This window comes from Ruditapes philippinarum, unplaced genomic scaffold, assembly GCF_026571515.1.
Source record: "Ruditapes philippinarum isolate M1 unplaced genomic scaffold, ASM2657151v2 ctg5558_1_1_1_1, whole genome shotgun sequence".
NCBI lineage: Eukaryota > Metazoa > Mollusca > Bivalvia > Venerida > Veneridae > Ruditapes > Ruditapes philippinarum.
Window position 1 is genome coordinate 81071 of NW_026853609.1, and position 26533 is coordinate 107603.

General features: G+C 31.9%; 1 protein-coding gene across 5 annotated transcripts in view; it reads left to right on the top strand.

The window, feature by feature from the left end:
* LOC132737340 (prostaglandin G/H synthase 2-like) overlaps positions 1-25674 on the top strand; it is a 47219-nt gene extending 21545 nt beyond the window's left edge. For 4 of the 5 annotated variants that reach the window (XM_060724609.1, XM_060724610.1, XM_060724607.1 and 1 more), the window contains exons 2-12: positions 3346-3422; positions 6006-6083; positions 10875-10991; positions 16903-17052; positions 18726-18869; positions 19315-19493; positions 20176-20259; positions 20993-21239; positions 21859-22145; positions 22914-23058; positions 23919-25674. In XM_060724609.1, coding sequence (XP_060580592.1) covers positions 3356-3422; positions 6006-6083; positions 10875-10991; positions 16903-17052; positions 18726-18869; positions 19315-19493; positions 20176-20259; positions 20993-21239; positions 21859-22145; positions 22914-23058; positions 23919-24277 — 1857 coding nt within the window. In that variant the 5' untranslated portion in view covers positions 3346-3355 and the 3' untranslated portion in view covers positions 24278-25674. Of the gene's footprint in view, positions 1-1146; positions 1582-3345; positions 3423-6005; positions 6084-10874; positions 10992-16902; positions 17053-18725; positions 18870-19314; positions 19494-20175; positions 20260-20992; positions 21240-21858; positions 22146-22913; positions 23059-23918 lie in introns of those variants that run through there. The other variant, XM_060724606.1, reaches the window with a different exon arrangement.
* Positions 25675-26533: the final 859 nt, after the last annotated feature.

Sequence of the window (26533 nt, forward strand, 5' to 3'; positions counted from 1 at the left end):
ATTTAAGTTATATGTATTAAAAATTTTGTATATACTTTTATACATGATACTTTTTGTATCTGAAACAAAGCCAAAACACTGTAATTTTTTTTTGTACAAATTGAGTACAGTTGAATGAAATAAAAAGATTGTTATTTATGGCCAAACTGTGTTATAACACTAACATAGAGCTAGTAACTGTACATCACACTTCATATTAGTAAATACTATAAATTTTGTCTCAAAATGTCTGAATTTTATTTGATACATCATTTCAAAATTCAAAGTTGATATGAAGACCAGTATGAAATTTTAAGATTGAATTTGGGTTATGTTTTTGACTAGTATTCCATTCAGATTGTTTTAGATATCTTAATAACCTGAAATAACCAAAAATATGCTTTGAGCCTGCAAAATGCCTGCGGTGGTTAGATGGGCATGCTGGCCTTATCCAGGCTCAATACTCAAACAGGGGTAGATTCAGGTTTACCAGTTAGGCGGACTTTAAGGACTTTGTGGTTGAGCAATGTAAACAATCAGTGTAGCTGTGAGTTGGGAATTGGTAAGGGAGTGGTCTCCCCTTTTGTTTATACTGGTGACCTTTTCTACTGAAAGTGTGAAATGGTGCATTCCTATTCCGGTGCATTTTCGGCTTTCAGATACTCAAATATTTTTCATGATAAAATAAAAATATTTTCCATTAAACTTGAGAATTAAATTCAGTCAGTGTAAATTACCCCATTTGCAAAATTGTTTCCATTTTTATCAGTAAATTTAACCAGACAGAAAGCTTAGATCGAATATGTGTAAATTACTAATATGTAATGATATCTCTAATGCAATAACTAAATTCACTCTCCGGCATTAAAAGCTCAATATCGTCATTTCACAAGGTGTACAAATATCCATTTAATATTTATAGCGGATAAATTAAATCCCCCCTCTCCGTGACTCCCCATTTCCTGAACATGGGCCCTGATACTGGTGGCTAAGGTTAAGCAATTTCGGTCCAGCAGGGTACTATTACGGTAATATAACAGTGAAAATTGTTAAACTTCAAAAATTTGAATTGTCATTCAGTGAGATAGTAACTTTTGTCAAACAGTATACATTGGATTGTCATATCCGTATTGCAAAAAGCATTTTACATCGTCGTTTAGATCGCTATAGATTACCATTTTACACCTGAATAGCTTTGATATACATATACGTATATATATAGTAACTCACAGTTTCCTATACGAAATTAAAACAATTTTTTTTTGTCAGGTTCACGACAGTCGTACACTGTACTTTGATTTGATTGTAAAATTGTTTTTATATTTCACAAGCTTTTCGTGTGTGTGTGTTTTTTTTATTATAAGTAATTTGCGGGATTTAAAAAAAAATGCATGAGGAAATATGTTGAAGTATAAAAGGCAACATGCATGTTGCTTGTGTTAAATTCACAGTTAAATATCCGAGCTGATGAACCTGACTTTGTCCGTATATGTGTTGACAATATTTTCATTTTGTTAAACAGTTGATATATAAGAGCTGTCAGAAAGGTTTTATAATTGGATTATTTATTGTCTTTGTGCATGTAAGGTGACTTAAATAGAGGTAAGATAAATTGTAATGCAATTTCTTTTATGACTTTTAAGAGAAAACATGTCACTCATAAAAACTTATATAATTTATAAAAGATTTGATTTATCTATTAGACCATTTGATTTTTTATTCAACCAAGCTAATGCTTTCATATTCTAACTATGCTTAACATATTCTACCCATCCAACCATTATCCTTGCAGTCTGGTCCAGAAGTGTTTGGCGCGTTGATTGTTCACTAGCCCCACCCCTGCCCCACCCTTCCCTCTGCTAACTCACTCTTTTAAACAATGTGTTTTAATATTTGATATATAATTAAAAGCATATATCAAATATTAAACTCATTTTAAATTAAAAAAAATGCAGTTAACATTGTTTAATAGGGTTGTCAAGTGGGTACTGATATTGACCAATCAAAGCACCAAACGCCTGTGGACTGGTTATGTTAGGGTTTGCACTGTTCGCTATTCAGAATAAAGTGCATATTTTAAAATATTCCCTTAAATGTGGAATGGTTTTGCCCAAATTAAAAGATGGACAAGTCCATTTGATAAATTTAGCATGGTTAGGGTCAAAACAGTCAGGTAAGACCGACTTTTTTTTTAAAATAAGTCAATATACCCTGTCAAGCATGAGTTATTTTTAGCAATATACCGGTAGTGTTTCTTGTTTGAGTTACCGTAATAATACAGATATACAATAACTGAAAAAAAATGTTAAAGACTTTTTAATAATTTCTTAATATGCATGAATAGTTATCCGGTGATCTAGTGGAATATTATATCAATAATTAAAAGCGGATTTTTAGGATAGGACAAGAAAGAATTAAATAACGTAGAAAGAGTAATAAAAATGTAATTACAGATGTAGGAAATGTATATTTTGATTTAATCATCAGAGAGACAACGATATTCATTAAATTTTGCTATCAGGGTAAAAATCAATCAATAAAAATTAATGAGCGAAATAAAATGTATGTCAATCACATATATTTTATGTACTTTCTTTGAAGTGTAAAATTTATCATAATACTTAGCTTAATTCTTACAAGATCTTTTTGTAATGTTTAATTGTACTGTGAATTAATTCACTTAATTTTGTTAAGCATGAAATTTTGCAGTTTCGTCACAAATGACATTTTCATGACTTCTTAAGTTTGAAGATTCGACCTATCCACAAAATGTCTATATAATTATATCATTGAATTGTGCCCAATTTACCACTCAAACAATTTCATTACATATTCTGCAGTTTATAATACACATGCCATATATTTTCAAATAAACATCACTCCCTCATATAAATGCCCAACCTCTCTCCTTGACAAAGGAAAAGAAAACTGAGTTACCAAGGCCATAACAGTTATTTACAAAATAAATTTAAGGAAATTAGCACAAATTTTCACAAATGCTGGTTTTTTCAGTAACATTTATCTTATGTTATTTTGAAAACATTTTATGTAATCTCTGTGCTGCATATCATGAAATGTTGAATTGTATTGAGCTATATATATATATATGCAGGCATTGTATTTACATGCTTTATGCAATAAACTTTTGAATTGAATTGAATATATAATCCAGCAGAAAACGGTAAACAATTTGGCGATATGTAACTTTCTTCGTTCCTTTTAGAAAAAATAATGGCCTTTGGGGTACATTTATCAGAAAATATACGGTAAGTTTATATTGCTACTGTCAGAGAAAAGGTTTTAAAATAAATTATTCAACATTTCATTTTGTTATTTTAACTTTAATTTTTTCATTTCTATTTTCAGCTGCCGAGTGATGAAAATTTCCCATTCTGTAATTGTACTGTTGATTGTGCTACAGTATGCCTCGCTGTCTGATGGAGGTAAGTAAATTTTACACCCATTAAACATGTATGTTGTAGTAAAAGAATTATGAAATTAGCCTTTTAGTCTGTTGGCAGCAACTGATTCTGTCTATGGCAACCTTTGCAGACCAAGATCGGTGGGATGGACTACCATGAGTCATAGCAGCTCTCAGTCCAATTCCTTTCTGCTTTGAATTGTAAATTATTAACATGTGTATATATATCTTGAATAAAAAATATAAACCAAGATCTGTGGGATCATCCATGCCAACGGATCTTTGTCTGCATTGTTCACTAATTCATGCCAGTCCATACATACAATATAAGGAAATTCCCTAAAAATTATGAATGGTTTTGTCCATAATGAAAGATGGAACAGTTCATTAAGGACAAAATGTGTGTAACATGGTTACAGTTAAGATATGTTCAAAAATTTAATTCTTTGAATAGTATTGGGGCAACAAAGACATTCCTATGCTTCAGTGGCAGTCCACATTGAGATGCTTATCTATCAATATGACATGATGTTATGCCTTGAAATTTTACCTTACACACACTAGCAGAGTGAAAATTGCCATCAAATTTTTTATATTTTTTTAATATGTACAACCATGTATATTTTTTTATGGTTTTTTTTTAAAGTTTTTTTTTTTAATACTAAATGCCACTCGGTTTTAAGTTTGTAATAAAGTAGGGCACTTTGAAATATGAATGTATGAATGTGTGCCATTAAATAGTACTTTATCATAGGCCACACTCTATCTGGTACTCAGAGTAAATAGTGATTTGCCAGGATTGACTGTCAATTTACAGATATATAATACTTATCAGGAGTTTTATCACTTTGTTCCGTATTGAAAATATTTTAATGAAATTCCAAAGTAAACAGTATGAAATAGGATTTAAAAGTTAGGTTTACAAATTTCAAGTATCAGCTACTGACAGCAAATTTGATATTCCACAGTGGTAGACTGTTTCATTGTGATTCATAATATTGGTTTAAATCTTTTTAAAATTCAGTGCCAAAAAAAATTTAGAAAAGTAAATGTTAGTTTTTCATTAAAATAATAGTTGTTAATTCAATGTTGACTTAACCTCAGAAATGAATACATTTTTTCATTTTTAAAAAGGGCATACATGAGTGGCGTAGTGTGTTTAAGCTCATTGCTCAATACTGGTTTGTTTTCCTGTAACAGATTCTAGAGTGTGTCTCTAATTGTATAGCTTCCTATACAATCAAACTAAAATTAATTCCATATCAATTAATCACAAAGCCATGGAGGTCCCCCAATACAATTTAAAAGTTTTATTTATACAACACATGGTAAACAAATAAGAATTCTCCAAACTTAATTAAAAGAAAATATAAAATGTAAAAAAATAACAAGCTTCTGAAAAAAGTTTTGTTTGTATGACATAAATTCATTATTTATAAATATAATATAAGGAACAAACTGATGATAAATGATTTCCCATTTATCATATACCAAAATAAATATTAATATTCTTATTTACTCGGTGTCATTGCAAGTTGGTATTTATATTTAATTTGATTTATTATTTAAATAGTCAAGTTGACATGGAGTGGCCAGGAGCTCATTGATAGAAATATGATATTGATCTCTTACCAAAAGATGAAAGTTAAACCGTACTTTTCTAAGTGTCATTTTTTTTTGCTGTTGAAAATACAAAGATATTTATTAGATATGGATAACATTGCTTTATAACAATTACTTTACTCTATTTCACCCAGTTATATATTCCATTAGGCTGTATTTAATAAGAACTTGTGATATTGCTCCAAAAATTATCAATTACTACATTAACAAACCATGTGACGCTGTTTCTCTTATAACCTTTATGCATGGTTTTAATACAAACTTAGTCGAAAAGTATTAACTGTAACTAACAAACCTGATGTGGCACTCTTTTTCCATTTATGATTTATTTTAATATAAAAGACATAGAGGAGTTTCCAGTTTCCAATGTGACACTCTTTTTCTCATTTACTTTAACTTTACACATGGTTTTAATTACAAACTATGTAGAGGAGTAGTAACTGTGATAACAAACCATGTGACTCTATTTCCTAGTGCCTAGTTTTAATACAAACTAAGTCTAGAGCTATCAACTGTACTAACAGAACCATGTGGCTCTGTTTCCCTCATGACAATTTCACATACTTAATTATGATAAAAAACACATAGAGAAGTCCTAACTGTAACACCAAACCATGTGACTGTTTCTCTCATGACCATTTCACATGGTTTTACTACAAACTAAGTAGAGGATTAGTAACTGTAATAACATTGTAACCATGTGGCACTATATTGGTAAATTGATAAACGATTATTTCTGCTAGAAATAGAAAGCTAACTAACTATAGATAAAATAAACATCAATATAGCCATGGGGAAGGTTTTCTTTATCAACTCTTTCTTCAAGTTGGATATATTTTAGTATGCAGAAAGAGAAATATTTGGCCAATGCATATGAGTTATACAATCTCTTCACCATCATAAAGTGATACACTAGTTAGTACATTGTAAACATTTGTCAAATATATCAGTGTTAACATGTCATCCCTTTATTTTTCTTCAGGACTGAGTTTTCTACAAACACTATTGGAGAGTGCATGGACCTCTAAGGACCCTCTTGATGACAACACTGAACAAATAGGTAATTTGGAATGATACATTATCTTCAGCTTCTTAGCCTGCTGTATTTCTATAATGGACTTGCCCAAATTTGAATGTTGTATAGTCCATTCAAAGCTTTTAATGATTTCAGTATCAGAGACTGTCATTAGTATAGAATAGAATTTGGTGAGGCGCCACATATATGCACGCTGGCCCCGGCACTATACTGGTGACAAAGGCTGGTCACTTTTGGTTTTCTAGGTGGGCAAAGATTTAATGGTTTTATTGCTTAATAGTAGAATGTATTCTTTTGGAGTGAAGGTTGTGCAGTTGATTCCCAGCTTTGTCGTATAAGATAAAGAAAATGGTTTCTTTCAGATAGTTACTTTTCACTCAGCTCTTTTCTCATCACCTTTACTATTGTTGTCCCATCAGAAATGATCATGTAGCTTTAAAACTTAAAAAAAATTATAAATGAATAAAAAACACTTTTTAAAACAAAGGTTTTTTGTGCAATTGCATGATTTTATTCACTTGCAAAAGTGGACATAATATGCATATTCATGTGCAAAGCTTAATTAACATAACATAAAAATAATAAAAATATGTCATAAAACAGCAAATACTTTTAGTACATTATACTACAATGACATGTAGAAGGCTTTTGTTCTTTTATTAAATGACAAAACTTGCAAAAGATGACTATTATTGTAAATCAAGATTTACATTTTGGCTGTCTAGAGTAACAGTATACTGTACCAAAAGAGTAAAATTTACCTGTACCGGTATATGATTACATTTTACATCATAGAGTTACGTTTTCTGTTTGTTGTAATCATCATCAACATGCATGATGTTCGGTTAAATGACTTTATTTACTTTCACAAAATAAAAAAAAAAGTTTAGATTTTGAAGATGAAAAAAATACATTAATGGAAGGTGGTACGAAACTCAACATTGACAAACCATCTCGTCCTTAACGCAATTTAGATAAGATCAGAAACTGTTACGAAATTCTTACCGTTGATAAAAATCGTAAATGCAGCGAAATTTCAAATACGAATTTGATGGTATTAACAAGATAGGGCAAATTTTTGTTATATAGAATACAAATTTTGTTCACATTATCTGACAATAAAAATGATATCAAACTGAAAGACGACATAGATTGGGCGCAAATTTGTATTAAGATAAAATATATCAAATGTTATCAAGTTAGATAAGATTTGAATGAATGCCGTAACTTCGATTCACAAACACTTGTAAAAGCTCTTGTAAACTTCAGTATTTTGTTTGACAGTTTGTATCTTGATGTTTTAATGCGTGTTTTAAGTATCAAGATATTTTAAACATTTCAAACATTACATGCATCTTATAATTGATGTTGTATAAACTGAAGATTATTAAAATGTTAATGTGGTTTTGATGCAGTTGATATTATATGCTGAGCAAGCAGTGGTTGAGCTTTCCTTGTTTCAAGCCTTTATTTTTAATATTTTATCTTGTACTGCACTGCTGTCAGTGCTGTGTTATGCTCCAAATATACTATAAATATTTCACAACCTTCCAACATGGAAGACATCTCTGCCATTTCTGACGTCTCTTTTAATTTGCTTTTTAGTCCCTCCTATCTTTCGCCATGGTCAGATATAGCTTATTGATAAGCCCCTCTTATATTTAGCCATGGTCATACATATTATATTTATGGTCTCTCCTATCTTAAGCCATGGTCAGATATAGCCTATTGATAACCCCTCTTATATTTAGCCATGGACACACATATTATATTAATGGTCTCTTCTATCTTAAGCCATGGCCAGATATAGCCTATTGATAGCCCCTCTTATATTTAGTCTTAAACTTACATATTATATTAATGGTCTCTTCTATCTTAAGCCTTGGCCAGATATAGCTTATTGATAGCCCCTCTTACATTTAGCCATGGTCATACATATTATATTATTGGTCCCTCCTATTTTTAGCCATGGTCAGATATAGCCTATTGATAGTCCCTCTTATATTTAGCCATGGTCATACATATTATATTATTGGTCTCTTCTATCTTTAGCCATGGTCAGATATAGCTCATTGATAGTCCCTCTTATATTTAGCAATGGACACACATATTATATTAATGGTCTCTTCTATCTTAAGCCATGGCCAGATATAGCTCATTGATAGTCCCTCTTATATTTAGCCATGGACACACATATTATATTAATGGTCTCTTCTATCTTAAGCCATGGTCAGATATAGCTCATTGATAGTCCCTCTTATATTTAGCCATGGTCATACATATTATATTATTGGTCTCTTCTATCTTTAGCCATGGTCAGATATAGCTCATTGATAGTCCCTCTTATATTTAGCAATGGACACACATATTATATTAATGGTCTCTTCTATCTTAAGCCATGGCCAGATATAGCTTATTGATAGCCAATCTTACATTTAGCCATGGATACACATATTATATTTATGGTCTCTCCTATCTTAAGCCATGGTCAGATATAGCTCATTGATAGTCCCTTTTATATTTAGCAATGGACACATATATTATATTAATGGTCTCTTCTATCTTAAGCCATGGCCAGATATAGCTTATTGATAGCCAATCTTACATTTAGCCATGGATACACATATTATATTTATGGTCTCTCCTATCTTAAGCCATGGTCAGATATAGCTCATTGATAGTCCCTCTTATATTTAGCAATGGACACACATATTATATTAATGGTCTCTTCTATCTTTAGCCATGGTCAGATATAGCTCATTGATAGTCCCTCTTATATTTAGCAATGGACACACATATTATATTAATGGTCTCTTCTATCTTAAGCCATGGTCAGATATAGCTCATTGATAGTCCCTCTTATATTTAGCCATGGACACACATATTATATTAATGGTCTCTTCTATCTTAAGCCATGGTCAGATATAGCTCATTGATAGTCCCTCTTATATTTAGCAATGGACACACATATTATATTAATGGTCTCTTCTATCTTTAGCCATGGTCAGATATAGCTCATTGATAGTCCCTCTTATATTTAGCAATGGACACACATATTATATTAATGGTCTCTTCTATCTTAAGCCATGGCCAGATATAGCTCATTGATAGTCCCTCTTATATTTAGCCATGGACACACATATTATATTAATGGTCTCTTCTATCTTAAGCCATGGTCAGATATAGCTCATTGATAGTCCCTCTTATATTTAGCAATGGACACACATATTATATTAATGGTCTCTTCTATCTTAAGCCATGGTCAGATAAAGCTCATTGATAGTCCCTCTTATATTTAGCAATGGACACACATATTATATTAATGGTCTCTTCTATCTTAAGCCATGGCCAGATATAGCCTGTTGATAGTCCCTCTTATATTTAGCCATGAACACACATTTGAGCCGCGTCACGACAAAACCAACATAATGGGTTTGCGACCAGCATGGATCCAGACCAGCCTGCGCATCCGCACAGTCTGATCAGGATCCATGCTGTTCGCTATCAGTTTCTTTACTTGTAATATAGTTGGTAAGCCAACAGCTTGGATCCTGATCAGACTGCGCAGAGTCTGGATCTATGCTGGTCGCAAACCCACTATGTTGGTTTTGTCATGATGCGGCTCATATTATATTTATGGTCTTTCCTATATTTAGCCATGGTCAGATGTAGCTCATTGATAGCCCCTCTTATATTTAGCCATGGACATACAGCTAGCTTATGGACAGTCATTGGTTCTACACTCGCACCTGAAGTTTTACTTCATCTGTAAAGCTGGAAAGTTGCAGTGTGACCTTATTGGTGTCAATGTGGTAAAAATAAAACAAGTTTGTTTCATTGTTTAGAATGTGTCACTATTGTCTTATTGCAGAAGTTTACTTTGCAACCAACTGAATGTTTTAGCACTGGTTTGTTAATTTAAAAAAAAATCTTTTTTTTTTGGTTTTGTGGCTTTATTTAAAGTATCTATTAATACAATGTTTACACTTGCATTTAAACAGTTTTATACTATTAATTCTGTGTCTATGTAAAACCACAAAACCTTCAATCAATTTCAGATATATGATTGCCTCAGAAGATATTGAAAATTATAAATTACACATAAATTTCATGCCTTTTAAGATTCTATTGAAACTTGTTTTTATTATCCTCTTACATGTTTTATATCAAAAGCCATCAATTCCATTTTATGTTAGTTGTTAGAAATCCCACATATAATTTTACTATAGGATAAAGTGATTTTGTTTACGTGAACAAACATACCATAGTAAAAATACCACAAGAACACCATTTAAAAGATTTATCATGTCAGATTTGTTAAGTCATTTTTGCCCATATACTTTTTTGTTTGAAATCTCTCCTTTCATTGTCTATAGCCTAAAACAATATTAGCTCTTGTTGTGCATAATTCAGGCTTATTGTAACAAGACCTTGTTACAGTTATCTTTGCTCATAACATATGTGACTGTTTTAGGTTAACTAATAGGGAGACCCATAATACTTATCCAGGCCTCAGAGCATGATACTTTGGTTAAGTTTTTTTTGTGCAAGTAAGTATATCTAAAACTACTGAAGGGAATGGGTCGTAACTTCACCCATTTATTTGAGAGCATGATAGGACGTCACTGTGTAAGGCTCGTATTTCTACCATGGATTTTGACAGAATTATGGCCCTTTTTGAACTAAGAAAATTCTACATTATCTTGGCTCTTGTTTTACTACCAAGCACTGAAGAATAGTTGAACTATCTTTCTGTCCTGCTTACAGGCTTGTTTTTGTTGAAATTCATAGACAAAAATATAATATTTATTTCAGATAATCCATGCTGTTCGTTTCCATGTGAAAACCGTGGTGTATGTATGACTACTGGTGTAGGTAGTTTCAAGTGCGACTGTGAGGGAACCGGTTACTATGGACCGACATGTGAAAAACGTATGCTTCTATGTATTATATAAATCAATGATTTAATGTCTTTATATATTACTTTTTAAACCCTTCCTCTGCCAGGTGTAATTATGAAAGCATCTCCTTCTTTGTTGATAGTTGTTGCCCATATGGCTGCTTTTGCTTGCAGTATTGCAAGAAGAGTTATCTGGTTGTGGACTTCCTCCACCTTTATGAAAGCTTCAGTAACTTTGTAGTTTTACCCTTAACATGTGCAGATTGTTAAATGAATTTGTTCAACTTTCGTTTTTGGAACTGTCTATTTTCACTTTTTGGGATATCAAGATGAAAATCTTAAGTAACTCAGCCAACAGGATAGAGCCTTGTCGGACTGCACAGATTTTCAGGCTAGCCTGCGTCTATACTGGTGGCAATAATAGGCTAATCATTTCTGGTTTCAGCAGCGTAGGCATTAAAGAAAGAAACAATATTTTACAGCCAATGATGAAATGTTTACAGGCATACTTATAAATTTTCTTCGTAGTCACAATGGTTATGTATAAAATAATTGCTCTTTATTATAAGACTCTTTCAGGGGATTTTGTTAATTTTTAAAAAATTTAACAAAAGGAATATCTTACAGATTTTTTATTTATCCTGTCACTGCAATGATGAAGTTTTGATTTTGTAATTAATATAAGTGTTTTTTTCATCAAAATTGAATAAAAAATATCATTTTCAACACTGCCATGGAATGAGCTAACTCAAGGAAAATTGCTAGTTCTTCTTACGTACCCACTAGTCCTCTGCCTGATTGCCACATTCATAATGGCTTCCATCATCTGTAAAATTGGAAAATTATATAGCAGTATCAGTGTAACTTTGTTTAAAAAAAATTAAAATCAGGTGCTTTAATAGCTAAAATGTTGCAATACTGCAACCCTATTTTGTGCAAACAAATCTCCCCTGTTCTGTTAGAGAGCTGATTAAATCTCTTTTTTTCATAACATCAGCTTTAATATTTGAATTTTAAATGAGAACTTGATCTTATCATATACAAAATTTTGTAACAAAATGACTACTGTGATATTATGAACTCTGAAATTTGACACATTTAATCATTTTTTTTGTCCCTATAAGATACTGTGAGTTAACTTGAATAAGTAAATACCAAACATTTCAAATATGCTCCCTTTGGGTAATTTATCAACCTGCTTTTGATATTGTTCTTGTAAAAGTGGGATGCCAGTAATGAGATGAGATCAGACGGGTGAGAATAGTGGATATATGGGCAGTGGGGGTAATGCAGTGGGTTGGGAGTAGTGGCATAGAAGTAGTTCGGAAGGAAGAAGTGGGATGGAAGATGGGTGGGAAGAAGTGGGATGGTAGTAGTGCGGTGAGAACAGGGGGGGGATGGTGAGAGTAGTAGGTGTACAGTCAGGTGAGAGTATTTATGTTGGAGCAGTGAAAGGGAGTAAAATAGAAGTATAGGGATGGAGCAGAGGGTTGGAGTAATATTGGAGCAGTGGGATGGTAGTATTTTGGTGGGAGTAATGAGGTAAGGGCAGTGGAATTGGAGTAATATTTGGAAGAACAGGGATAGAATTTGTGGGTGGGGGTAAGATTGGAGAAGTGGGTGGAAGTGAGATGTGAGCAGTGGGTGGTTTTAAGATGGAAGCAGCGGGTGGAAGTAAGATAGGAGCAGTGGGATGGGAGTAGTATGGTTGAAGTAATAATGGGGTAGGGGCAGTGGAATTGGAGTAATAATTGGAAAAACAAGGTTGGGAGTAAGATGGGAACAGTGGGTGGAAGTTAAATGGGAGCAGTAGGTGGAAGCAAGACAGTACCAGTGGAATTGGAGAAAGATGAGAGCAACAGGATGGCAGTAATTGGGTAGGGGCAGTATAAATAGTAATATTGAAGTATAGGAATAGGAGCATTGGGATAAGAGTAAGATGGGAGAAGTGGGTGGGAGTAAGAGGAAAGCAATGAGAAGGAACAAGGGAAGCAACATATCTTTTCTCTTTTTACATTTATGCAGTACCTTTGTTTGGTGTTAAAAAATAAAAGTGTTAAAATTTAAGTTACTTATGAACTGACTTCACCAATCTTCTAAATGGGTGAGTGGGTGGTAGAGGAAGAACTTACTGGAGTTTGGAAACAGAACCCTTCCCTGAAACTTTTTGACATCTACAATGTATTTACATGTCATGCTTCAAAATAATTGTGACATTGATTATTTTTTGAAATTTATAATTTAGCAATTATTTTACAAAAATGTTATCTAATATTTTAATTGATTCATCTAAATGACATTTACACTTGATTTTATAATAATTTTATTCCATTGCCTGAGATGCTATAACTATAGACAACCATTTAGGTACAGGCTGTCTTTTAGCTTAATTCTCTGTACTTGGCTCCATTTAATAGATAGTACATAAAAGTTGTAAAATGTTTTACAAAATTAACGAGGTTTCACACTTAACTAGCTCACACCCTTTGGCTGAACAGCAAGTGTATTCAAGTAAATCATCTTGATTTAATTTCACTGACACTATCTCCAGCCCATCTTTAATCAGACATTACAGGAGCTAAACCTTTTAGTATGACATTGTAAATAGATATATATGTATATAATTTGAGTTTTGTTAATTTGGAAATGCATTTACAGTAACTGTAGATTTTTTAATGGGCATATTCTGCTGGAAGGTTTGACATTCACCTAAGATTTTGTATAATGGGCATATTCTGCTTTGAGGTTTGACACTCACCTAGGGCACATTTTGCTTTGAGGTTTGACATTCACTTAAGATTTTGTGTAATGGGCATATTCTGCAGTGAGGAGATTTTGTATAATGGGCTTATTCTGCTGGGATGTTTGACAATCTACTAAGATTTTGTGCAATGAGCATATTCTGTGGGGAGGTTTACATTCACCTAAGATTTTGTGTAATGGGCATATTCTGCTTTGAGGTTTGACATTTACCTAGGGCACATTTTGCTTTGAGGTTTGACATTCACCTAAGATTTTGTGTAATGGGCATATTCTGCAGTGAGGAGATTTTGTATAATGGGCTAATATTCTGCTGGGAGGTTTGACAATCTACTAAGATTTTTGTGTAATGTGCATATTCTGTGGGGAGGTTTGACATTCACATATGTTTTTGTGTAATGTGCATATTCTGTGGGTAGGTTTGACATTCACCTAAGATTTTGTGTAATGAGCATATTCTGCTGGGAGGTTTGACATTCACCTAAGTTTTTGTGTAATGTGCATATTCTGCTGGGAGGTTTGACATTCACCTAAGCTTTTGTGTAATGTGCATATTCTGCTGGGAGGTTTGACATTCACCTAAGTTTTTGTGTAATGGGCATATTCTGCTGGGAGGTTTGACATTCACCTAAGTTTTTGTGTAATGGGCATATTCTGCTGGGAGGTTTGACATTCACCTAAGCTTTTGTGTAATATGCATATTCTGTGGGGTGGTTTGACATTCACCTAAGCTTTTGTGTAATATGCATATTCTGTGGGGTGGTTTGACATTCACCTAAGATTTTGTGTAATATGCATATTCTGTGGGGTGGTTTGACATTCACCTAAGCTTTTGTGTAATATGCATATTCTGTGGGGTGGTTTGACATTCACCTAAGTTTTTGTGTAATATGCATATTCTGTGGGGTGGTTTGACATTCACCTAAGCTTTTGTGTAATATGCATATTCTGTGGGGTGGTTTGACATTCACCTAAGATTTTGTGTAATGGGCATATTCTGCTGGGAGGTTTGACATTTTCTCAATTTTTGTCTGATAAGCATGTGCTGTCTTAAGGTTTGATATTCTCCTCATATTATGCCTACTAGACATGTCCTGTCTGAAGGATTTATGGGTTTAAAGTATGACATTAAATCTTAGCAACCAACAGAAGTACAAAATTTTGAATTAAAACTCTGATACTTAGATTATCAGCATAATGTAGTAGCTATCCTTACAAAGTGTCCAGCTCCAATAAATCATAACTAGATATTTTGATTTGTAATATGAAAAGGAAAGTTTTTGTATGTATTGCAATGGTATAATGGGATGCACCTAAGAAAATAAGGAGTTTAAAATTCTTATGTAGCATTTTCAATTTTATTAACACTTTTAGAAATTGAACAAGTTTCATATGAAATTAAGAGAGACCTTAAGCACTTGTATTAGATAATATAAATCTGTACTTTACAAATAGTAAATAAATATGAGCCGCGTCATGACAAAACCAACATAATGTGTTTGCGACCAGCATGGATCCAGACCAGCCTGCGCATCTGCGCCGTCTGATCAGCTTACCAACTCTATTACAAGTAGAGAAACTGATAGCGAACAGTATGGATCCTGATCAGACTGCGGGGATGCGCAGGCTGGTCTGGATCCATGCTGGTCGCAAACCCACTATGTTGGTTTTTGTCGTGACGCGGCTCATATGTTATCAGCAACTTATTGTAAACTTATGGCTCGTAAGCCATTAGTTAAACATGTAACATCTTGAAATTGTCTAAGGGCCAAACAGTTTTATTGCCTGTCAGATATTGATATACAATTTTGTATGACAAAGTTTTAATATAAACCTAGCTTTATATCACTTAAATTTATGTAATTTTGTGGGGCATTTAATGATTTAAATGGTAAATCCAGTTATTTTAGTAGAATTTTAGTGGCATACTACTGTAGATGAAGAAATTTTTTAACATATAAATCTGTATTTTTTAGGAATGAACTTGTCATATAAATGATATTTACACATTTCTCAACAAGAAAATGTCAACTTCTTCTTCTTTATTTAACTTAAGACCTATTCTGCTCCACAATTTGACTGAGTTGATATGCAACATCTAAGGTTTAAACTGATTTCTCCATAGCCTTAAGAATTAAGTGACTAATTGGATAGGGTTCCCACCTACGATTTATGACAGTGATTTCATTTAAAGCATTTGCTTCAATTAAAAATTACCATAATATATAGCTATGACATCTGATGTAAGATATAAATTATTTTATTTTATGTCAAATTAATAATATTTTAATATCAAAGTGTGACAAATTTTGCGTAAGACATTGTAAATTTATACATATTTTTATATTATACAGCTTCATACCCATTCTATATCCAATTAAATCAAAGGGTTGAATCATCAAATGTAAAATGTTAAACCATACTATGACATCACCTGATTGGATGATTTTGCTAGATTTTAGTCTGCACTGTAAAAATTTCTAAATTAGATTTTCAATATGTTTTTGTAATTGTTTCGTAGTGAAACCTCTTTGATTCAGAAACAAGATTCAATTGAAATAACTTTAATTAATATTTCAATTTCACCTACACATTCTGATATTACTATATAAATGTTATTTAAATATCAATAGCTGTTGTCCATTTTTCTCAATTTTAGTGCTATTTAGTGTGACTAGGCCCTTTTCAGTAGCGCACTTTTTATTGCTTAGCAAAAGGCTTAGGGTTGTATCTTTTGGTAAAATTTTACTTGATTATTTTTGTAAATTTGTCGGAATTAAAAGTACAAAATTTCACTGACACATTTAACTTTTATTGACTAATGCATATTAACTTTAAAGAAAACGTCTTGTTCATCAATGTTTAAGTCAATGATCAAAGACAATAAAATTAAGTTCTGTCTACCTTGTGTCACTACCTTTGCAAATAAGCACAATGTTCAGATTTTTGCAGCTATAGGCTGGGTGGGGGAGGGTGGCAGAAGGAGTAGGGTAGGAGCAATGCCCATGATGCCATCCGAAGTACTATTAACTTGTTATCCTTCTGTTAAAATTTCTCGAAACTCACAATGAATTTTTCCAAATTAAAATCAGGATCAGTTCATTGACCCAGTTCTTTACATTGCAATATTGTGGAAAAACATGTCTAAGATTATATTTACTGGAATATTGTTTTTCATTTCAGCCACTTTCTGGAAACGTGTAGTCTGGTTGATAAAGCCAGATCCGGACTTTATACATGATCTGTTGACAGATGCTAAACATAGCTGGATATGGACATTTGTCAACAGAATACCGGGCTTATCGGATGCTGTCATGGGGAGAATTTACCTCAGTAAGTATCATTTAAACATTTACCTCAGTATGTATCATTTAAACATTTACCTCAGTTATTATCATTTAAACATTTACCTCAGTATGTATCATTTAAACATTTACCTCAGTTATTATCATTTAAACATTTACCTCAGTATGTATCATTTTAACATTTACCTCAGTTATTATCATTTAAACATTTACCTCAGTAAGTATCATTTTAACATTTACCTCAGTAAGTATCATTTAAACATTTACCTCAGTAAGTATCATTTAAACATTTACCTCAATTAGTATCATTTAAACATTTACCTCAGTAAGTATCATTTAAACATTTACCTCAGTATCATTTTAACATTTACCTTAATTATTATCATTTAAACATTTACCTCAGTATCATTTAAACATTTACCTTAATAAGTATCATTTAAACATTTACCTCAAATAGTACCATTTAAACATTTATATCAGTTAGTATCATTTAAAAATTTACCTTAGTATTATTTAAACATTTACCTCAGTAAGTATCATTAAACATTTACATCATTTTAGTATCATTTAAACATTTACCTCAATAAGTATCATTTAAACATTTACCTCAGTTAGTATAATTTAAACATTTACCTCAGAAAAGTATCATTTAAACATTTATCTCAATGAGTATTATTTAAACATTTACCTCAGTATCATTTAAACAGTATCATTAAACATTTTCCTCAATAGGTATAATTTAAACGTTTATCTCAGTAAGTATCATTTAAACATTTATCTCAGTTAGTATCATCTTAAAATTTATCTTAGTATCATTTTTAAAAACATTTACCTCAGAATGTATCATTTAACCATTTACCTCACAGTTAGTATTATATAAATAAAAATTTTTCATAACAGTGAAAATTAATTGCAGAAACTTTGGAATATTTAAAGTTATGAGACAAAATTTCAAATTTCAAATTTTGACAACTTTGTGTTAGAGGAATAAAAACTAATAAAGATAACCTTTAGAAATGTCAAACCAACCTACAACTTATTTCCTTTTGATGTCTAGGATGTGATATATTAAGACCTAATTCAGTGTATTCCTGTCTTCCTGGTAGACCACAAGCAGTTTTATCTTTATAGGATGACTGTTGTAATTTGCATCAAAACATTTTAAACATTACATTTGCATTTTTTGCTCCCTTCTCTTGTGTTTATGTCATATTTTTGTAGCAAACCAGTACTTGTGTCCTTTAAACATTATTGGTGACACCAAAAGGACTCAAACCTTAAACCCCTGGGTTTGGAGACAGACACATTTAATCACTATGCTACATACTGGCCCTTAAAAGGAAATCTCAATGATATATTGACTTCATAATGTTAACAGATTAGGGTTCTCAAGCTTTCACTTTCTATAGACTTGGTACAATGTACATAATTTTGCATTAATACTATTACAACAATTTTTGATGATTTATTTTGTGTATCTAAACATCATATATATTTTTTGACATGATATTGATGACTATGTGAAGCTTACCTGATTCACTTCGGAGTATGTTCCCAGACTAAACTGGTACTGGTGTGACAGTGGTGTCATGTGATATCTTACCGCCATGGCCACTGTAGGGCTTGAACCTTTTATCCTTGTTTAGAATGATGATTGTTTAAATGTTATAAAAAAGTTTTCAATTTGTTATAAATCTACAGTACGTGGTGCAATGGTTGATTCCCCGGCCACCTATACCTCGGAGCATGACTATATTACCTATGAGGCTTACGGCAACAGGTCGTACTTTGCACGTGCCCTACCCCCGGTGCCAAAAGATTGTCCGACACCTCTAGGGGTAGTAGGTAAGTTCTCTTTTTATTCCTTTTTTGATGAACAAATAATGTGTGTATTTTAAAATTGAATGTCATCAATGATTTTAATGTTATTTAAGGCAGGTCCTTTTGTTAAATTTAAGATTTCTCTATACATTAAACACTATTACAATTTTTGCTCTTATATTGCTCTTTAAATGAACAAGAAAGCTAAATTGTATTCTAAGGTTCTTTTTTTCCCAAACATGCTGGAACTATCAAGTTGAATCATATTGAATATCTGAAAAATTTAAATATGTGACCTCTTCAATTTGAGACTTTTTTCTAATTCTCAGAAAACAAATATTATAATTTATTTATATCAAGATCTTACATTTCCTATTTATCCATATTAACATTAAGACATTTTATGCAAGAAATTCTGAAATAATTTGACAAAACATCCACATAATTTGGTGTTTTTTTATTCATTCAGGAGCCAAAGAACTACCAGACGCTGGCATGATAGTAGACAAACTAATGAAGCGTACCGAGTTTAAGCCTGACCCCAGGGGTTCTAATGCTTTGTTCACATTTTTTGCACAACATTTTACACACCAGTTCTTCAAGACAGATTTCGAACGAGGTCCTGGCTTCCAGTGGGGAGGACATGGGGTAATTGCTCTCATATTATACATTATACTCATTATTCATATACTTACAGAGATTTTCTTTCTTTTTGATAGCCCAATAGTAAGGTTCCTTTATAGAACCATTAGAGATAATAAGCCACTTGTGTGCATTTCACAGTTTTACTATTCATTTGACAATTATGATAGAAACAAATATATAGATATCACATACATTTACATATATAATATAGATATTATCTAGGTAATATAGATAATCTGATCATCTTAAAAATATTGATCTAATTTAAAAAAGACAAGTGTCCAATTAATTATGACTACACCAATTAAATAATCAAGGTTTGATTTTTAATCATACAATGTAAATGAAGTCTATACAAGTTACTTTATCCTAAGAATAGTAGCCAAGACAACATGACAAAAGTCAGACATGTCCTTATGGATGTGATGTCAGACTCTTTAACTCATAGCTTCTTTCGTTTTAAAATTTTACATAAACAATTCTCCTTTACTATCAAGCACTGAGAATAGTCAAGCATGCTGTCCTACCAACAGCTCTTGAGGTATTTGGAAACTGACATCCCTTATTATCTATAAATGAACTGTCCTATATTCAAAGTAGGACATTGTCCATTGCATGAAATCAAGCAGGGAAAGGGTTATGAAATTATTATTGTAGGTATTACAGGTTTATTGTTTACTTTCAGGTGGATGTATCTCATGTATATGGTAAAAATAAACATGTAGAAAATATGTTAAGAAGTTTTGAGGATGGCAAATTGAAAATGCAGGTAATATTGTTGTTTTGTTGTGCACATTAACCAGTGAAGAATTGATAACTTTAGATTTAGAGTTACTGTACATGTCTGAATTATTCAGAATGGAATTGATAACTATAGATTTTGAGTACATGTACACACTATTCAGATTTGAGTTAATATTCATAAATTTTGAATACATGTTCATTCTTAAACATGCTCTTATTGTCTGCTAGTCTAGTTTAGTCAGCCAACAACATATTTGTATATAGTCTGTTATTGCTGGTGCCTGAAATAATAACTTGTTAATTTCATAGGACAGTAAATTGAATTATATGGCAATAGAAAGAAAAGAAAATTAAATTATCTATGTTCACAAAACTACTGCAAAAGGTCTGTTCTCTTCGAAAATATTTTAAAACTAAAGTTATTTGTTAATATGTTTTACAAGAATATTTGATCAGGAACACACATACTTTCTCGATACAAATGTCAAAAAGAATAAGTAAAAAAAAACAACAAAGCAACATAATACAAAAAGAAAACCACCCTAAACAAACAAAAAAGAACCTAAACAAACAAAACAATTGTTTAGATTCTAAAAAGCTGTACAAACAGGAAAAGTTATAATATTGATATGGTATACTATGTAAAACATTTAATACAAAACTGTAAAAAAGTGAAAAAGTAACAATTTATACTATAGAAATTCATGAAAATTGATGTAAAACATAAGTAACATTTTTCTTTTTTTTCTTTCTTATAGACAATAAATGAAGAGTCGTGGCCCCTTCACCTCAAAGATTTGGATGTGCCAATGCATTATCCTCCAAGTGTACCCAAGGAAATACAGTTTGCCCTCGGACATAAAGATTTTGGTTTATTGCCTGGATTATTTATGTATGCTACAATATGGATGAGGGAACATAATCGTGTCTGTGATATATTAAAGGGAGAGCATCCAGAATGGGATGATGAAAGACTTTTTCAAACTGCCAAATTAATTATTTTAGGTAATATTACTAAGTATTTAACTTTAAGGATTCTGATCAACTATTAATTAAGTGGTGGCATGTCAGTGTGGTTAGCACATTGGACTAGTAATCTAAAGATCATTGCTAGCACTGTGGGTTTGAACCCAGTCAGAGGCAAGTTGTTGTTTTCTTGATCAAGAAACTTTGCACTTACTGCTCAATACTGGTTGATTCCAGGAAAGTATTCAGAGTATGTTTTTAAGCTTGTAACCTCCTACACAGTCAAACTAAAATAAATTCTGTATAACCAATTGTAGTTTGACATTTTAAAGAATTGGGGAGCAGTTGTACTCAAACTAGTGTCAATGTTTCAGTTGGTCATTAATTCTAAACCAATGTCATTGGGTTGGAATTCTTTTATTTGGATTTTCCTTTAGGATATGTAAGTTTCTTTATCTTAGGAGAAATTATAGCTTTTTCTAATGTATTAGAATATAAGTTTAAAGTTAGTCTGCTGGTTAAAGCTGCTTTGTGTGTATCAATTTCTAGTCACAATTTTATTCCTTGTTTTACATGTATGTAGACCATAATTTTATTCCATTCTATTTGATAATAAATGAACAGATTTCTATTAAAAAAATCTTTTATTTTTTTCCAGGTGAAACAATAAAGATTGTTGTAGAAAATTATGTACAGCATTTAAGTAATTACAATTACCAGTTGACTTTTAAGCCGGAACTACTTTTCGGGCAGTCTCATCAGTATTCTAACCGAATTACTGCCGAGTTTAATCACATGTATCATTGGCATCCATTGATGCCGGAGGAGTTTAACATCTCTGGGACTGTTTACACAGTGAAAGACTTCCTCTTCCGTCCTGATATAGTGTTAAAACATGGAATGAGAGATTTTGTTGACGGGCTGGTTAATCAGAGGGCCGGCGCTGTAAGTATACATTGTTATTTACGCAGCTTGGTTTGTGATTATTTTGGAAAACTGTTTAATTCTGTGTTCACTTTTACATGAATTTGAACTATGAATAGTAATATGATCAGAAATTTATCCAATCATTAACAACCAAGCCATTGGCAGATTACAATGGCTTATGACTCTAACTTGGGTGCCTTAATAAGTCACCTAAGGTCATATTGAAGTAAATGTCTTACCATATTTAGAAATTTGAAATATAATTAGGGTCATATTTAGTAATTTAAAACATTTAACTTAATATATTTATTATTACCTATAATTGTATAAAGTCATATGAACAAAATTACAAATGTAAATAAATCCAAGGGAGGTAAACTGATGTAAATTCAATGAAGTGCATCAAGAGTAATTCCCCTTATACTGATAAAGCCATCTAGGGATAGATAGATTGAGAGAATATATTGTTTTGTGTCTGTCTGTTTGTTTATTTGACTGTCCGTCTGTTTGTCTGTCACTAAAATTTAACTTTGATGATAACATGTCTTTCCACCTACAGCCTCTGATCTTTAGAGGATCATGCATCTTGTTGACCTTTTAGAGTTCATGTGATTAAAGGTCACAAGGGTCAATCCCCCTTGGGGGCACATGTTCCTTTGAACAGTATGCTTGATATAATGAAACTTTAATTGTTTGTGATACAAAAACATCATTTTATAGTAAATTATTGTCATTTTGTTTCATTTAAAGGGATATGTTATTTATGTATTTTTTTTATATTTTCAGTTTACTCATCATAACCACAATAAGTACACTCTTCCTGTTGCTAAGCAGACTATATTACATGGAAGGTCTCTTAGATACCAGTCATTTAATCAATATAGAAAAAGATTTGGTTTACCACCTTATCAAACATTTGAAGATTTGACCGGTGAGTTGATTTTATAATACATGTATAATAGTCTTTGCAGTAGAGGTAATTCAGTTTGCACAACCTTGCAGTCTCACCAGTCTTTATCCTGACAAACTTCAAATTTTTGTCTTGATATCCCCAATTTTGATGATGAATAGTACCAAATGTAGATGCTGGACAAGTTCATTTATATTATTCAGGAGGTTTTGGGTAATAGAACGTAAAAAACAAAACAAAAGGTTACAACTCTGAAAATAAGTAACCAAATTAATAGTCCTTACAATTTTATTGTTTTCCAAAATAATTATTGTTATCATTTATAATTTGATTTAAAAATAGGAAGTAAAAAAGAGGATTAAAGTTAGATTATTATTGGCCGTGTTTGAAGTAAGCAAGATAGATTAAGCCACGCCTTTGATATCAAATATTGTTATTGTTACTATATATAAGTTTACTTGCAGATAAAATGTGAGTTTATACTTGGATGCAACACATATAATAAAGTATATAAACCATTTCTTAGGGACTTGTTTAACTTGTGTGCTAGAAAACCATCCAAGTATAATATATAAATATTACATTGTTAGAAAAAGGACACATTGTAAAATGTCTCTTTAGCAAGCACAAGAATATTTAGTTATTAATGACCAAATCTCAAAACTTCACCATTTTCGTGTTAAATGTTGAATTCTGCTTAAGCTAGTGCTAGGGGGCGCGGACGGTAACTTACACTTTCCAGTACCGTTCATGAACAGGCTCAATCAAACCGAGCCTGCAACATTTACAATTTTGTTGTGGCTGGACTTTCTTAAAGGATTCAGTTTTTCTCTAATTTATTCTTAACAGTTTTATTATATGTAATTCCCTTATCATTTCAGGAGATACTGAAGTAGCTAAAGACTTGGAAGAAATATATGGAGATATAGATGCTGTAGAGTTCTATGTGGGTATTGTTGTAGAAAAAACTAGACCAAAGGCAATCTTTGGATCAACTGTGATAGAATTAGGTGGGCCATTTTCTGTGAAAGGACTTCTATCTGCACCTATATGCAGTCCTCAGTATTGGAAACCATCAACATTTGGTGGAGATGTAGGCTTTAATTTAGTGAAAACAGCTACATTAGAGAAACTATTTTGTAAGAATATGGTAAACTGTCCAAAGATCTCATTTGAAGTTCCCAAAGAAACCCAAAGTTGTACCAAAGAAACCCAAAGTTGTACAAAGACTGAATTGTAACATGTGTTCCAAGAGAAAATTTTATCATTTCAAATACCAATTCTGAATGCTAGAAAATATCTTGGAACCAGTCCAGGATGAAAGTTCACTAAGAATATTTCGTGTACCAGTCCTCATATTGGGCTTGATGTTATTGCATTTTAAGCTGTCAAGCATCAAAGCAAACATAATAACCAAAGACATCATGTTGTTTGATATGAGAATAACAATCCTGGACATTTTTCCTGCAGGCCCATTAGGACACTAGTGCCTCTATAGACTTGTGCATCATGAAATGTTTGCCCCCTACCCCCACCCCTGATGGAAATGTGAAAATGTCTCCACCCCCGGTTTGGAAATTTGCTAATTTTTGTCAAGCTTGTTTTAATAGAAATGCAACAACAAAATGCATTATTATTGAAAAAGGTGCTTTATGATTTAAACATAAGCTTAAGAGTAGGGTGGGGGCAAAACAAATGTCCTCATACCGATAAGAACCAATCTGTGGTGAGATAAGAACTGTCGAGGCTGCCCAAAAATGGAAAAATGTTGCAGACTTAGTTCATCTACAGTAGTAGTTAATGTAAGTTAACATTCATGGATTCAAAGTGTGTAAGATCCAACTTTGATGTTCACACTTGTATTTACCACTAAAATACAACGTCCACCAGCCAATACATATTTGTACTGTACAAAATTGAAATAAAACTAGTTAAAAGTGATAAAATAAATGTATACTGTTGTTTAATGAAATATGTGGACATATAGTGTTTGTCCTTTGTGATAAAGATTAAGTGTGAATCATGTACAAAGAGTTGTAATATCATTCACCTGAAATTTACCATCTTTAATTACTGTAATTGCTATACTGATACAATATCTGAATGAAGACCATCCTATTTAAAAGTGAGAAAAGAAGAAATTAATGTACACTTTTCAAACAGAACTTTAAGTCTACAAAAAAATTACCACAAAAAGGCCAGAATATGTCAAAATAGCCTTTACTGCCTAAGGCACACAGCAGAAATATAGTGATAAATATTTCAAAATTAGTCATTAAATGCATAAAAACAGGAAAATTATTTGTTGAATTGTGAATATTGTACTTTACTAAATATGTTAGTACATTTTTCTCAAGGTTGATTTTTTTTAAGTATTGTGGCTCACCTGGAGTATTGTTGCTTTAAATAAGCACAGTGTTTGACCTTTATTTGAATATTAAGATCTGTTAAAACAATAAATTTATAAATTTCTTCATATCTATTTCAAATTATTACATATATTGTTTACAAAATGTACATAACTTTTTAAAAGATATTTCCATTGTTTACCAAAAGTGTTGTGAATAATTGATTATATGTAAAATATTTTTGTGATTTATGTTTTGTTTGAAGTAAATATGTGTTTCTATTTATTAATTCCATGTTTGTTTTCTTTTCTTTTCTTTATGTCTGGATAGAAATACATTTCAGTAGAGTCACGCCCAAATCTCAGAAATTCTGAAAATGAGGAATCCCATAAGAATAATTGAAACAGAGGAAAAGAGTTTACATGAGAATCAAGTTGATTGATTGTGTTCATTCGAAAAATGACAAGCGCAATATCTCTTACATTCATAAGTTTGAAATTTTCAACATTAAATAGTAAAAGTGGCGCGGATGTGATTAACGCGTTGGCCTTGCTGGCCATGTGGATGTAAATCCCGTCAGGGAAATGAGCAAGAAGCTTTATTCACTTTGCTGTAGTACTGGTTAGTCCCAGGAGCAGATAAACGGGGGTTTCTAAAAGCTTCCAACATTGAACATGTTAAGAAAATATGATCCTGTTGAACAAGATATTCAATATTGTGAAGTCGTTTACAATTATGACTGTAGCTGAACAATGCGTATATGAAATTGCTTCAAAGGAGGTACAATTTTCATAAATTATTACGCACGTAGCTTTAATAAATTTTCAGAAAATTAAAAAAAAGCCACTTTAGAAATCAAGACCACCTTGAAATAAAGAAAAAAGGTCAAAATAAAGTGTCTGAATAAGAAAAGAACCATTTTACTACCACTGATCACACAATTTGAGCGTGAAGACCAACAAAGGTAGATAAGCAACTTTCACATAAAGAGACAAATCAATACGCGCGCACACGCACGTATATCCAAAATAGCCAGCTCCACAAGGACAGGCATGGCATATATTATGGTATCTCAAATAAACGGGACAAACTAAAACCACAAAAAACAAATTTATTGATTATATTAATTTCAGTTTTAACTGTAACAA